The 15245-nt window shown below is 40.5% G+C and overlaps 1 protein-coding gene across 7 annotated transcripts in view; it reads left to right on the plus strand.

Moving 5' to 3' along the window:
- The window catches only part of LOC126426817 (zinc finger protein 665-like), a 555446-nt gene that overhangs the window by 82067 nt on the left and 458134 nt on the right, over positions 1–15245 (plus strand). Inside the window, exon 9 of one of the 7 annotated variants that reach the window (XM_050088835.1) lies at positions 126–239. The exons of the other annotated variants lie outside the window; for them this stretch is intronic. Coding sequence (XP_049944792.1) covers positions 126–219 — 94 coding nt within the window. The 3' untranslated portion in view covers positions 220–239. Of the gene's footprint in view, positions 1–125; positions 240–15245 lie in introns of those variants that run through there. 7 annotated transcript variants of the gene reach the window in all.

The raw sequence follows: 15245 nt of genomic DNA on the forward strand, positions 1-15245 counted from the left end.
ACTTCGTATCATATTTGCGCAGCATGTAGTATACATGTCAGCTAAAAATTATTGCAGCCTACTCATTGAAAATCGTTTCAATAAAGACATGTTGCTGCTCAATAATAGATCGTTTGACGTGACAGTCTTCGCCATTCCACTTTCGCAACAACTTCGTTGGAAAGAAGCCTGCTGCCACATCTTTGCACTGGCATTTGTCCTCACCATGGCAACCACTAGCTCGCCTATCGACTTTACAACAACTTCAGAGGAAAGAAGCCTGCTACCTCATCTTTGGAACGGCGTCCAACTTCACCATGGCAACCAGTGGTTCCAAATGGTTCACTAACAGGCCTTGAGAGGGCAACCCATGTACTGCCAAACCGAAGTTCATTTATCCTACATGTTTAAATATTTTTAACGCTTCTTAATTGACAATTGCTGTTTAATAAGCTAAGTTTAGTGTGTATTTATTTTTAATTCTTGACAATATTCTTTTCATTAAGAAATTTTAAATTGCATTTCGACTTATAACTCAATGCTTAGTAATGACATCATGTTGTCAGAAGGAGGCGGAGCCTCCATTATATATAGTAAAACGTGCACTGGTTTCTCCAGTAGTGTTTCTCCAACAGAAAGAGTTTCCTACTCAATGGTAATTCATGGTTTTATAACTTAATGTATTTTTTTAATGTATGTAGCCGTCTAATTAAAGATTTGTATACAACTTGTAGGTCTGAAGATGACCACAGTAGTGGTCGAAACTGGTCACCTTGATAAATAAATCGTGATCAAGACTGTTTTTAATAGTAAATATTTGTAAGACATTGATCACTGCCTCTCCCATAATGTGTTCAAAAGTAAATGATTCGTTAAGATTTTAAAAACTTTCATTATTGTCATCAGTGTCATCATCGTCATAAATCTCTTATGGCAATATAAATTTGTATTAAAGCTTAAAAGTGTCGTCAAAGTATTTATCAACATAAAACTTTCAGTGCACATCCCATTCCTCCCAATCCACAATACTCACTGTAAGAGCGACAAGAAACAGTGCATAAATTATATATTTTCAACTCTGTCATGCTGCTGATTATCAGGTGTGCAATACTAATTTAGAATTTGCCCACTTACTGTCAAATGTATTTAGCCTACTGGCCATTAAAATTTCTACACCGCGAAGATGACGTGCTACAGACGCGAAATTTAACCGACAGGAAGAAGATGCTGTGATATGCAAATGATTAGCTTTTCAGAGCGTTCGCACAATGTTGGCGCTGGTAGCGAAACCTGCAACGTGCTGACATGAGGAAAGTTTCCAACCGATTTCTCATACACAAACAGCAGTTGACCGGCGCTTTCTGCTGAAGCGTTGTTGTGATGCCTCGTGTAAGGAGGAAAAATGCGTACCATCACGTTTCCGACTGTGATAAAGGTCGGATTGTAGCCTACCGCGATTGCAGTTTATCGTATCGCGACATTGCTGCTCGCGTTGGTCGAGATCCAATGACTGTTAGCAGAATATGGAATCGGTGGGTTCCGGAAGGTAATACCGAACGCCGTGCTGGATTCCAACGGCCTCGTATCACTAGCAGTCAAGATGACAGGCATCTTATCCACTTGACTGTAACGGGTCGTGCAGCCACGTCTCGATCGCTGAGTCAACAGATGGGGACGTTTGCAAGACAACAACCATCTGCACTAACAGTTCGACGACATTTGCAGCAGCATGGACTATCAGCTCAGAGACCATGGCTGCCCTTACCCTTGACGCTGCATCACAGACAGGAGTGCCTGCGATGGTGTACTCAACGATGAACTGGGGTACATGTTTTGCAAAACGTAATTTTTTCGGATGAATCCAGGTTCTGTTTACAGCATCATGATGGTCACATCTGTGTTTGGCGACATCGTGATGAACGCACATTGGAAGTGTGTATTCGTCATCGCCATACTCACGTATCACCCGGCATGATGATATGGGGTGCCATTGTTTACAAGTCTCGGTAACCTCTTGTTCGCATTGACGGCACTTTGAACAGTGGACGTTACATTTCAGATGTGTTACGACCCGTGGCTCTACCCTTCATTCGATCCCTGCGATACCCTACATTTCAGCAGGATAATGCACGACCGCGTGTTGTAGTTCCTGTACGGGCCTTTCTGGATACAGAAAATGTTCGACTGCTGCCCTGGCCAGCACATTCTCCAGATCTCTCACCAATTGAAAACGTATTTTCAATGATGGCAGAGCAGCTGGCTCGTCACAATACGCCAGTCACTACTCTTGATGAACTGTGGTATCGTGTTGAAGCTTAATGGGCAGCCATCCAAGCTCTGTTTGACTCAATGCCCAGGCGTATCAAGGCCGTTATTACGGCCAGAGGTGGTTGTTCTGGGTACTGATTTCTCCGGATCTATGCACCCAAATTGCATGAAAATGTAATCACATGTCAGTTCTAGTATAATATATTTGTCCAATGAATACCCGTTTATCATCTGCATTTATTCTTGGTGTAGCAATTTTAATGCCCAGTAGTGTAATTGGGCCGTGGCTGGTTCGTCTTATGCCTTGCATTAAACCTTGTGTGCTATTCTGTGCTCAGTGTTCTGCAGTTATCACAATCATGCTGCTATCCTCTCTCTCTGCAAGTGGCAGCAGCAGCGTGTATCGATATTTACACGCTTGTAGTATCTTTGGCCTCACGCTTATAGTTTAAGGCTGTGCCATGAGGGTCGTTGGTTGGTTTTCGTGGAGCAGCGAGGAAGTCTCTGTGGTGCGTGTCTGGCCGGGCCTGCTGGTGCAGTCCACATGCAGTCGGAATGTGATGGGCAGTTCCCATTGATACAAGGTCTGTGGTTCACCGATCCCAGGCACGAAAGTTGAGTCTTTACTTAATCTACCAGCCATCCTCACCTGTTCACATTGTGTCTTTGATGTCGTAGTGGGCTGTTGGGACATTACCGCAAGCAACAACGTGTGTTTTCAAGTTGGCGAAATTCTAGACGCCCTCGTGTGTAGTTTAACGTAAATCGACTATTTTCGAATTGAAGTGCACCAGCAGAATCTTCTACCTTGTGGCCGATAACGCCCCTGTTACCTGCCCTGGCTGTTGATGTAAACTCAGGCAGCGTATTTTCCTCGTCGTGTTGTGGCTGTCCAGCATGGCGTGTAGTTTGACAGTTGAAGATGTAATTCGTTGCGGGCGCCGATACCTTCTTCGTGTTCTATTGAACTCCCCATTGTGTGCTGGTCAGGTGGAGCGGAAGTTATCCTTTCGCTTGGTCCATTGACTGCCTGTCAGTTGGGTTGCCGTCGGTTTGAGAATTGTTGGGCCGACTGACTGTCTCACGTGAGTTGGCATTAGTGTTTGAGTTCCAGGCCTACCCCAGGAAATTTCTGAGCGCCGTTTGATGTGCTATTTTTTCTTATTTATCCTTGGTGTTTGTTTATGTATGGCTTCTAGCCGACTTTAAATTAAACTTGTTTTGCCCTTAAGGCGTGATATTGTTTGGGCCTTCAGCCTAATTTAGAGAAAAGTTTTGAGATAAGGCCGTCTGCCTTTTAAATTCAAATTTCTGTTTTTGAGTCTTAAGTTCTTGGCCTACAGCCGATTGTTTGCTGTTAAGGCATGAGATTGTTTTGACCTTCATCTTAATTTAGAGAAATGTTTTAAGCTGAGGCCTTCTGCTTTTTAAAATTCAAATTCTTGTTTTTGAGTCTTAAGTGGTTGGTCTTCAGCCGGTTTTAAATTAAAGTTGTTTTGCCCTTGAGGAGTGAGATTAAATGGCGTATTTAACCGGGAATTAAGTTCAAAAATTAATGTTGGCCTGCTCCGTTTTTAATGTTTCCTTTACTCTTGTAATGTTTGTAAAATGAATAAAGTAGTATGTTCGGGTGCAACTGACAGCGACTCGTTTTGGCCCCTCTCCACAAATTAAACTATCTGTCCTGTACTGCGGACATAGCAGGGGATCTCACTGGTAGCAGAGCATGATTTCGCTTGTGTTTGCTATTCCAGTTGCTGTCAGTCTCACTCTTGTTATGTTTTTGTGTTCTGTGGCACGATATTGTTTTGGCTGTTACTTGTTTCAGGTGTTTATCGTAATGGCAGTCAGACAGTGTCTGGGGATACGCGTGCTCAGAAAGGACCACCATGTTTACGAGTAGGCAATAAGGCGCCAACCGATTGAGGGCCGTGTTCCGGAGTTAGTAGCCCGTTTGCGTACTGCCGTTCTTCATCCGGTTGACGTCACGTCAGCGGTGGTGGGTGAGACAGGAGCAGCAACTGAATTTTTGTATGAGGCTGTTAGAGGCTTTGAGCAAACTATTGGTGTTTTGGAGGTAACCCAACCTAGTGACAGTTACCTGGAACGGGGGGTGCAGGCACAGTTAATTCATTTAACTAATCAGATAGCGGATTTAGGAACGTTAGCTTCGGAAGATCATCACCGGAAATTAACCGTTGGGTTGGGAATTTAGGTGAGCACATTACAGGTTAAGCTTGCGTGTTTGGAGTTGGATGGGAGGAGGATTGAAGATCGGGATTTGCGCTTTCAGGGAGAGGGTGAGAGCCAGCCCGGTGGGGTACTGTTGCATCCTCTCTTACATTAGCTGCTGTATTTGCCAAGTTGCCTAATCCTCTGGCCTATTTCTTCTGAGATATTACTGAATTGATTGTGGAGCGACTTGATGAAGCGGAAAAATTGTTATTGTTATTGGTTCGTTTAGAATAACAAATGGCTGCCTTTTGCATTCCACACCAAGTAATTTTGTCATCGTTGTACCCGTTAGCTAGAGGTGAGTTGCAGAAACTCCTCTCGCGAGCCATGGCGAAAGGGTTTTCCCTGCAGCAAGTAATGGAGCTGGTGATTAGGCAAAGGTTGACCACCGGAGTTCGTGAACAGTTAGAGTGTCGTTACATTTGGGAAGTACATGGTGTGAGGAGCTGTTACATCAGCCTCTTTGACATTGTTAATAGATTTACCTGAACAAGAGTTGGTCTCTGTTGTTCTTAGGGGAATGCGCGCGGCGGATTAGTCGCATTTTGTCTTCCAGAAGCAGCCTTCAACCTGGGAAGAGCTGCGTGACGTGGTGGTAACAGCATGTGCAATACCATTGGTAACAATATACGTCACAAGGTTAAGGAGCAGGTCGTCAGCCCTGATTCCAGAGTATTTACATCCACTGAATCAAAAGGAATGATAATAAATCAAAGGCCGTATAGAATACCCCAGGCGCAGCAAGAATCACTACAAAAGGAAGTAGAAGGGATGTTAGCTGATGGGATAATATCCCATAGTACTAGCCCATGGAATTTCCCAATACTGGTATTGCCAAACAAACTAGATGCCAGTGGTCGGCAGAAATGGCGAATAGTAGCGGATTATAGGAAGTTAAACGACATTTCATTAAATATGGTTTATCCCCTTCCCAGGATAGATGAGATATTAGACAGCCTGAGAAAAGTGAAGTATTTTTTCATGCTAGATTTAGCGAAAGGATATTATCAAGTGTTGATAGACGAAAAGGGCCGAGAGAAAACGGTTTTTAGCACTCCCACAGGACATTATTAGTACAACAAAAATGGCCATGGGACTAAAAACCGCACCGTCGACGTTCCAGAGACTAATAAATAAGGTACTCAGTGGAGTACAAGGCAGCAGGGTTTTTACGTATTTACCTCGATGATATTGTGGTAGTGGGTGCAACGTTAGGAACATAATGTACACCTGGAAGAAGTATTCGAACATCTAAGACACGGAAACTTGAAATTACAAGTAGTTAAATGTGAGTCTCCAAGAAAAGAGGTAACTTTTCTGGGCCACGTCCTAAGTGCGTCAGGACTACAGCCAGATCCCGCAAAGATAGAAGCCATCAAAAAGTACCTACCGCCCAAGACAACAAAGCAATCGAAATCATATCTGGGGCTCATTGGATAATACAGGTGCTTTATAAGGAATTTTAGCGAAATGGCCAAACCGCTACATGATTTATTGAAGAATTCCATATGAGTGGGGATCGAGCCAAGAAGAGGCATTCCAGCAGTTGAAGGAAAAACTGATTAGTCCACCGATATTGCAATACCCGGATTTTGAAAAAGAATTTATAGTAACCAAGAACACCAGCAATCTAAGCCAGGGACAAATGGGAAAGGATTTACCCATAGCATTCATACTGTGAACAATAAATAAGGTGGAACAAAATTATAGTACAGTGGAACGAGAATTACTCGCCGTTGTATGGGCTGTGAAATATTTTGGGCCATATGTATTTGGTGGGACGATTAAAATCGTGACCGAACACAAGACACTTGTGTGATTAGGAAGTATATCAGATCCATCATCGAGATTAATGAAGTTCCGGTAGAAGCTAGAAGAATACAATTACCAAATACTGTACAAAGAAGTTCAAAAATGGTTCAAATGGCTCTGAGCACTGTGGGACTTAACTTCTGAGGTCATCAATCCCCTAGAACTTAGAAATACTTAAGCCTAACTAACCTAAGGGCATCACATACATCCATGCCCCAGGCAGGATTCGAACCTGCAACCGTAGCGGTCGTGCGGTTCCAGACTGTAGCGCCTAGATCCGCTCGGCCACTTCGGCCGGCCGGTCCAAAGAGGGAAAACAAAATAAAGTAGTGGACACATTATCACGGATTAGGAGTATGTGAGAAGGAAAAACAGAGGCAGTGCCGAAGGCGGAAGACGAAGCACTGGAAGAAACAGAAATTGCGACCAAGGAGGCGCAAGAGGAACAAAAAGGCATAGAAGAGGCAGAGCAAGAAGCGGCGCCACCGATGGACTCAGAGATTGCATTGAGTCAGGAAGAGAAAATGGACTCAGCGATTGCGTTGAGTCAGGAAGAGAAAATGGATATTTTAAAGCAGATGCACGAGTCACCGATAGGAGCACATGAAGAAATGGGTAGGACATATGAGCGATTAAAAAGTACCGCAGTTGGCCTGGAATGGCAAATATCGAAAAATTTATACGTTCTTGCGAGAGTTGCCAGAAGACTAAGATAACACAGACGCAGACAAAACAGCCATTGGAGATAACGCCAACGCCAGAGTTTATTTTTGAGAATTGTGCCGTTGACGTAGTAGGTCCTATGACGCTATCGAATGTAGGAAACAGATCCATCCTGACATTCCAAGATTCTCTGACTAACTTTATTATAGCAGAACTAATAGAACGGCACGACGCGGATACAGTTGCAAGAAAACTAGTAGAAAGTGTAATTTTGAAATTCTGAATACCAACATCACTGCTAGACGGTATGGGAAGTAATTTCTTAAGAGAGACTATGTAGCAGGTTTACAAATTATTAAAGATTGAGAAAATACAGACAACCAGCTTCCATCCACAAATGAATGGGACCCTGGTGCCCACACATCGTACGCTAACGGAAATGTTAAGAAATTTCATAGTAAATAGTAATTAGATACCATTTGCAACTTTCGTATTCAACACGACGCCGCACAGTACAACAGGTTATACGCCTTTTGAATTTTTTTTTGCGAGAAAGTGCAATATCCTAGGAATATTACAGAAGAAGCCAGAGAATATAATATAAAATTACAATGATTATGCGACAGAAATAAGGCAAAAGAGGCAGATATTACATCAAGAGGCCTGGGCTAACACGCAGAAACGTAAAGAACAAACTAAAGAACAATATGATAAGACATAGAATCCGAAAGTGTTTAGAAGGTATGACAGAGTACTTTTATTTGACGAAAGTGTAAGAAAAGGGCTTTCGAGGAAACTAGATAGTCAGTGGAGAGAACCATTCACTGTTATAGATGTAAAGGTGCCAAATGTAGTAATAAGGATAAAAGGACAGAAGTGTGTAAAGGTGCATGCAAATAGACTAAAAGAGTTCTTTTAGGTACAGATGATGGCAGCAAAGATTGGAGAGTAATAATAATCGGAAGCTTCACATTGGCCATTGTAACAGAAAACAAGGAGGTGCATGTTAGAGCTCATTTTAGTTTCGTTCTTCCACCTACGCTCAATGGAGCACGTTATCATGATTTCATACAGGATACTCTACCTGTGCTGCTAGAACATGTGCCTTTACAAGTACGACACAGCATGTGGTTCATGCACGATGGAACTCCTGCACATTTCAGTCGAAGCGTTCGTACGCTTCTCAACAACAGATTCGGTGACCGATGGATTGGTACAGGCGGACCAATTCCATGCCCTCCACGCTCTCCTGACCTCAGCCCTCTTGACTTTCATTTATGGGGGCATTTGAAAGCTCTTGTCTACGCAACCCCGGTACCAAATGTAGAGACTCTTCGTGCTAGTATTGTGGACGGCTGTGATACAATACGCCATTCTCCAGGGCTGCATCAGTGCATCAGGGATTCCATGAGACGGAGGGTGGATGCATGTATCCTCGCTAACGGAGGACATTTTGAACATTTCCTGTAGCGAAGTGTTTGGAGTCATGCTGGTACGTTCTGTTGCTGTGTGTTTCCATTCCATCATTAATGTGATTTGAAGGGAAGTGATAAAATGAGCTCTAACATGGAAAGTAAGCGTTTCCGGACACATGTCCACATAACATATTTTCTTTCTTTGTGTGTGAGGAATGTTTCCTGAAAGTTTGGCCGTACCTTTTTGTAACGCCCTATATATAATAATAATCAAGGAACTGTACACCTATACAGCACAACGTGGCGAACAGTAAGTTATTTTAATTTGCAGGCATGGCACGATAAGTCTGAAAGCACAAATCAGGCATCCACAAGGCAATGGCAAATTGCATAAGGAAAATACAGAAGGCGAAACTAAGTACCGTAGAATGTGAGAATGCGAACCAAACCATCAGCTGGCATAGTGGGAAAAAAATGGAAGTGAGGGAATTAATAAATCAGTTAGCCCGACATGAGGAAGGACTTACGAAACGAGGCATTTTGAATTTTTTCGGGGAAGCAAGTACACTGTTATTCAGTACATTAGATGAGGGAGACGTGTAATTTTTTAAAGCAAAGATAGATGTTCTGGAAGAACAGCAGCGAGAATTGTTAAGGCTATCAAAGGAACAAGTAGCGATTGTAAGGACATCATTAGTGAGGTTCGATCAGACAATAAATGCGGTAACTAAAAATGAGGAAATTATAGGAAATGGAATACATAAGTTGAGCAAAAATATAGAGCCGTTCGAAAATAGTACGAATTGGAAAATACCGCTAACATTGATTTTAGTAGCAATCACGGAACAGTTAGTTCAGCTAACGACGATGTTTAGTGAGTTAGAAACAGAATATGATCTCTTCATATTGGCAGTTGCAAATGCAATGAAAAAATTATTAGAGCCGCACTTAATAAATCCTATTCAAGTGGTAAAGTATTTGGGGCTAATTAAGAATGAGTTGAGAGATAAAAGGTTTCCGATCGAACTCACTGAACACCATGGGTATCAGCTATTATATGTAATACACTTAGATGTATTTTTGGCCAGCAGCACATTAAGTAATGTATTAAATGTACCATCAGTGGATAGCAATGAGTACTCTTTATATAAATATGGTCTTTACTTGCAGACTATGATAGTAATAAGAGGTTATTTACATATGTCACCCCAGAGAAAGAGTTTCTTATAACTGATGATGGAAAGAGGCAATGCGCACAAATGGCAGGAGACCAACTTGTGTGTGAAACGATAACCATGAAGCACCAAAAATGTAAACATAATTTTGTATTCATTTCGACATATGACCATGAGATGTGTGAAGTCAGAATGCTTCAGTCAGTTAGGACAATACCGAAAGATTGGAAACTGAAATATGTTATATTGAACGAAAGTATCTGGACGCAGATATGGAGAAACGAATGATTATTCGTAGTCCCAAAAGAGGAATGGTTGACTATACTATGTAATGACTTGCCACCCTCTGATCTCATAAAAAGAGGAACAGGAAATTTAAGTTTTAAGAGCGAATTCAGAGGATATGGTGCTCAGACAATGTTACAATCAGAGGGGATAGTTCTTACCAATAGTTGTGTAAAAGATATAGTCCCACCTGTAAGTATAGATATTGATTGTTGTACACTGGAAGATGAGAAACAAAAGGGGTCAGAAATACGAGTGATGTTACCACTGGAGCATATAGTACATCATTTAAATGAATTAAAAGCAGCAGGACATAAGATAGACGACCTGCACAACGAAATAGAATAACAACAGTGGACCAACTTCCGAAGATGCTCAAGGGTACATATTCCATGTGGGGATACATGTGATCTGTAACAATAGTTTTAATTATTTCTATCTGTTGTTTGTGTATGTATTGCAAATGTTGTCGAAAATGTGGATGACACATGTGTGAAATAAGTGGAAGATGTGCGAAAATTTGTGTAGCAAACAGTGTTATAAGCAGGAGCCCAAAATGGGAAATAGTAAGGAATAAGCACGCACAGGCCTCTGAACCTGAGTATGAAGCAGAAGACGAACTACACACCTTAAGTTACTCAATCACTCCAGTTAACAGAGCATGCAGAGAGAGAGAGAAATCAATCACCAAACATGTCCAAAGCATCAAGAGCAACCACCCCCATGGAGGAATCGCCAAGAACATGCACAGGTAAAAGATAAATAGACCTGTAAATTGTAGAAATAAAGTGTATTGTGTAGGTATTATGTAAGGAAGTGTCCACTGAAAGAGTAAAAGGAAAATGTGTAAAAATAAAAATTAAATTGATATGTATTTAAAAAGAAATGGTAACAGCTGAAAATTGTATATAGGAAAGTGATGACTGCAAAAGAGCATTCAATTTTAAATGTTGTAAAATTATGTGTGAGTGAATTTTTATGTGTCCAATCAGTGTTAATGGACGCCATGTCTTTTGATGAATCGATATTGTTAGAATGTATAAAGCTAATAAACAAAAGAGAAATGTTCCGCTAGCAGTGAAACAGAGGTTTCAGAAATTTTATAACTTATGAGGTCAGAGTTTATAAAATTTCCCCTGGAGGAGAGAGGTGTTGCGAATCTCAATCAGTGACGATTATAAATTAAATGTATTATTACTTATTCAGCTGGAAAAGCATCTAGGCTCTGACCTACGCCAATGAAGTGGCGCCAGGAGACAACGTTACGTGACTAAATGACCACTGTGGCCAGACGCAAAACAGGGATCCAAGTAGCTTTCACACATCACATGATGATGGAAATACACCAAAAAAGTGGTCAGCCTCTCGGAAGGAGATGTAGTATGTTCTAGAAGCTTTCTGTGACGCACGAAAGCAGTATAAATAGGGGGTCAGGAGGACCCTGTAGTCAGTCGAGATCAGCTGGGTATAACGACGCAAGCTCAGTGTCATTCTACGGCAGACTTGGGAACTGAGTACGATTCGCAGCCTCAGCTCCGTAGCATTCAGGGAGATGGATTCCAGATAAAGGGGTTCAACTGATAAAATTATTGCAAGGCAGTGCCAGTAGGACTTTTCAGTTGTCAAGCTATAGGAATCTTATGAATTCTGCCCTGAATAAGTAAGCACTCCTCACCGAGTTATGTATCCTTCTTAGCAATAGCTTACTCCTTCTAGAGGTCGGAGTTGCAGAACCTGCTCGCACCTCCTTCCACTCTTCGAGAAGATCGAATGACGTAACACCCCTAAGTATAACACTTGTCGATCTAACTACCTCTCGGGACATGACAAATCTTAGTAGCTGTCTAAGATTGTTTGGAGATGATGCTGTCATTTCCCAGCTTGTAAAGTCATCAGATTACCAAAGAGAAATGCCAAATTCTTTAGATAAGATATCTGTATGGTGCGAAAAGGGGCAATTGACCGTGAATAAAGAAAAGTGTGAAGTTATTCATATGGGTACTAAAAGAAATCCACTAAATTTAGATTATGCGATAAGTCACACAAATCTGAATGCTGTACTTTCAACCAAATACTTAGGGATTACAATTATAAATAACTTAACTGAAACGATCACATAGGTAATATTGTGGGTAGAGCAAACCAAAGAATGTGATTCATTGGCAAAACACTTAGGAGGGGCAAAGTTCTACTAAAGAGACTGCTTACACCACGCTTATCCACCCTATTCTGGAGTATTGCTGTGCAGTGTGGGATCCGCATCAGGTGGGTCTGACAGATGACATCAAAAAAGTACAAAGAAGGGAGGCTCGTTTTGTATTATCGCGAAATACGGGAGGTAGTGCCACAGACGTGATACGTGAACTGGAGTGGCAATCATTAGAACAAAGGCGTTTTTCATTGCGACGGGATCTTCTCATGAAATTTCAATAACCAGTTTTCTCCTCTGATTCCGAAATCATTCTGTTGGCACCCACCTACATAGGGAGAAATAATCATCACGTTAAAATAAGAGAAATCAGGGCTCACACAGAAAAATTTAAGTGCTCATTGTTCCCATGAGCCATTCAAGAGTGGAATGGTAAAGAGACAACTTGCAGGTGATTCATTGAACCGTCTGCCAGGCACTTTATTGTGAGTAGCAGAGTAATCACGTAGACGTTGATGTAGAGACCATTGCTAGGTTCTTTATTCTGACACTGTATTCAGATATTTTGAATTATGGAGGACGTAACTTCACTTTCGCCATTCAGTACGGTGACAAGCAATGTGATATCATGTTGATGTTCCATCTAGTTTGTAGATGTTACTATTTAACCACTGCACTGCCAGCAACTATTTTCCATTCTAGTGATGTGAAGCATTAATCAATCAAAGCTATCAATTCCTGAAAGACAAATTAAGCTTCTACCAAGGTATAGTCTCACAAGGGGACGTTATTGACTCCTCTGTGCTCTTCCATTTTCTTTTATTTATAGGACTGAAGCTCAGTCATCAGACATTAGTTTCCTAAAACAGTATGACTCAAACTTGAAATAATCGCTTCTGAAGAATAGAAGATTTCTAAATGCAAAACATTTGAATTTTATTAAAGTAGCCATTGCTAACTGTGAGTGTAGTGTGGAAGTTTGTTAACTGCAAAGTTTCTGATTCAAATGTCGATAGCAGCAACACTTTCTTTCTTATTTATTTAAATTCTGTGTTTATCGAGAAGTAGAAATGTTAAGTAAGGAATACTGATTTACGATTTATTTAAAAACAACATTTTTCATTTTTGTTACTAAATACATGAAAATGTCAATATTCACAATAAGTAAGAATCTGGTGTAAAAATGCAAATCGTTAAGTAGGATATAAAAGACTTCCCTGTTTCTGCAGATTGAGTAGTATTGTTGCTATATATAATATTTTAAACAATAAGGAATTTTGCATGTCTCTCAGCTTTTAATTTACTTGATATTTTACATGTTCTAGCAAGCTACTTTATAGTTACCAGACGTTTACACTATGCATTCAATTACCACTTATTTTGTTAATTTATTCTACATTTTATACTTTACTGCGTTTGGAAAACTTCTACCCTTCAAAAGTATTTATTTCGAGTTTGTTTTAGAATTGTGTCATACTCCTTTTAGAAACTGTTGTCCAATCTTACAAGTATAGAGAAAATTGTAGAGGGCAGAGTAGTCTGCAAGGCCCCCTTGTTAGCTAAGTAGCAGCAGCTTCACATATCATAGTAAACACTCATTATAAAATATAAATCTGATGAATAGTGCACTGAGTGAGGTGGATCAGTTGTTAGCACACTGGACGCAGATCTGGGAGGACAATAGTTAAAACTGGCCTCTGACCATCCTGATCTAAGTTTTCCATGATTTCCCTAAATCACCTCAGACAAGTGCCAGGATGGTTCCTGCGAAAGAGCATAGCTGGCTTTCTTCCCCATCCTTTCCTAATCACATGGGACTGAGGACCTCATTGTTTGGTCTCATCTCCTAAATCAATCAACCAACCGTCAAATAATGCAGCCCTCTAGCAATATTTTTGAATGCACAGGAGACAGCACTTGAAAGGAAATACAAGTGACATACAAGCAAGCAATTTTTCCTTCCAAAGCTGTTCTTCACCATCATCTGCAACAAACAATGGTACCTACTAGATGGGGATTTCTCCTGCATACCCAGTTCCTAACAGACTAAACACAAGCAGCATAACATTTATTCTTTTAGGTTTCCAGTGCCCATAGATACAAACAGCTATGACACAGGTAGCAGTCTCTGATGCAAAAGGTCTGGTGGTGGCGAAAGCACATGGAAAACTGTGTGGCAATTGTATCTGTGCCATTTACATCACGGTGGCATCAGAAGGCAATGTGGAGCTGGCTGCAGTGCCATCATGTGCAGTGGCAACTGAACATTAACAAACTCTTAACCTGAAGCTGTATTTACAGTGGCGCAAATCCGAGCAGAACAAGTGAACAACCATTTGCAGACAATTAAACAGTGTTTACTACCATTTGTTTATGCATGTTCTAACCACTGTTTAATATATTGTTAATAGTGAACTCAAGAAAAAACGCCTTTACATAGCAATCGAAATGCAAAAAGGATTACTTTTACAAAAATTAAGGTAATTTTATAGCAGTGGTGATAGAAAGTAAAATAGTATTACTACTGTCTTCTTGGCAATAATATCCAGGGGTTCAAATGTTTGATATAATTTTTCAGTAATCAGATCCATATCAAGACTGAAACACCATTTATATGTTGCACTTGTGAATTTACAACGATGATTTTCTTTCATGACATTGATAGATAAGTTTTTAGGGTCACAGATAAAATTTTGCTTATCTCTTAATTCAGTAGTAGAACAATTACACATGACTGACTCATTCCAGATAACTAACTGGGTATGTAAGGGTTGGTCTCATGTTGCTTGTACCAAAGTGGAAGATATGTATGTGTATCAGAACTGCGAATCTGAACAGAACTTAAGATATGCATTAATCTTCTATTTAACTGACTCATGAACATTTAATCATAATGCCTGGATCTATTCAGTATTATTAACACTTGCTTCAGTTAATTTGAAAGTTGCAAAGTTTTATATTTTCCGCCATTTATTGGTCTTTTCTTATTGTTTTGTAATGGCAATTTACTTTAAGCTACTCTATAAATATTTTATTTGACAAAATGAAGTTTTACATATTATGTTACTTTTGTAGCTTACTAGTGTCACTAATGTCCCCAGTAACAGGGACAAAAGTAACACATACATTGATGCTTTAAAATTAATTTCACAAAGCAAAATGTGTGAAATTTGGGGAAACTAAATGCAGTCGTGTTAGGAAAGCCCTGCAGAACATGTACAGTAGTCCCTTTTGTTACATACATTTAGAGGGACCTAATAAAAA

Source organism: Schistocerca serialis, chromosome 11, assembly GCF_023864345.2.
Source record: "Schistocerca serialis cubense isolate TAMUIC-IGC-003099 chromosome 11, iqSchSeri2.2, whole genome shotgun sequence".
NCBI lineage: Eukaryota > Metazoa > Arthropoda > Insecta > Orthoptera > Acrididae > Schistocerca > Schistocerca serialis.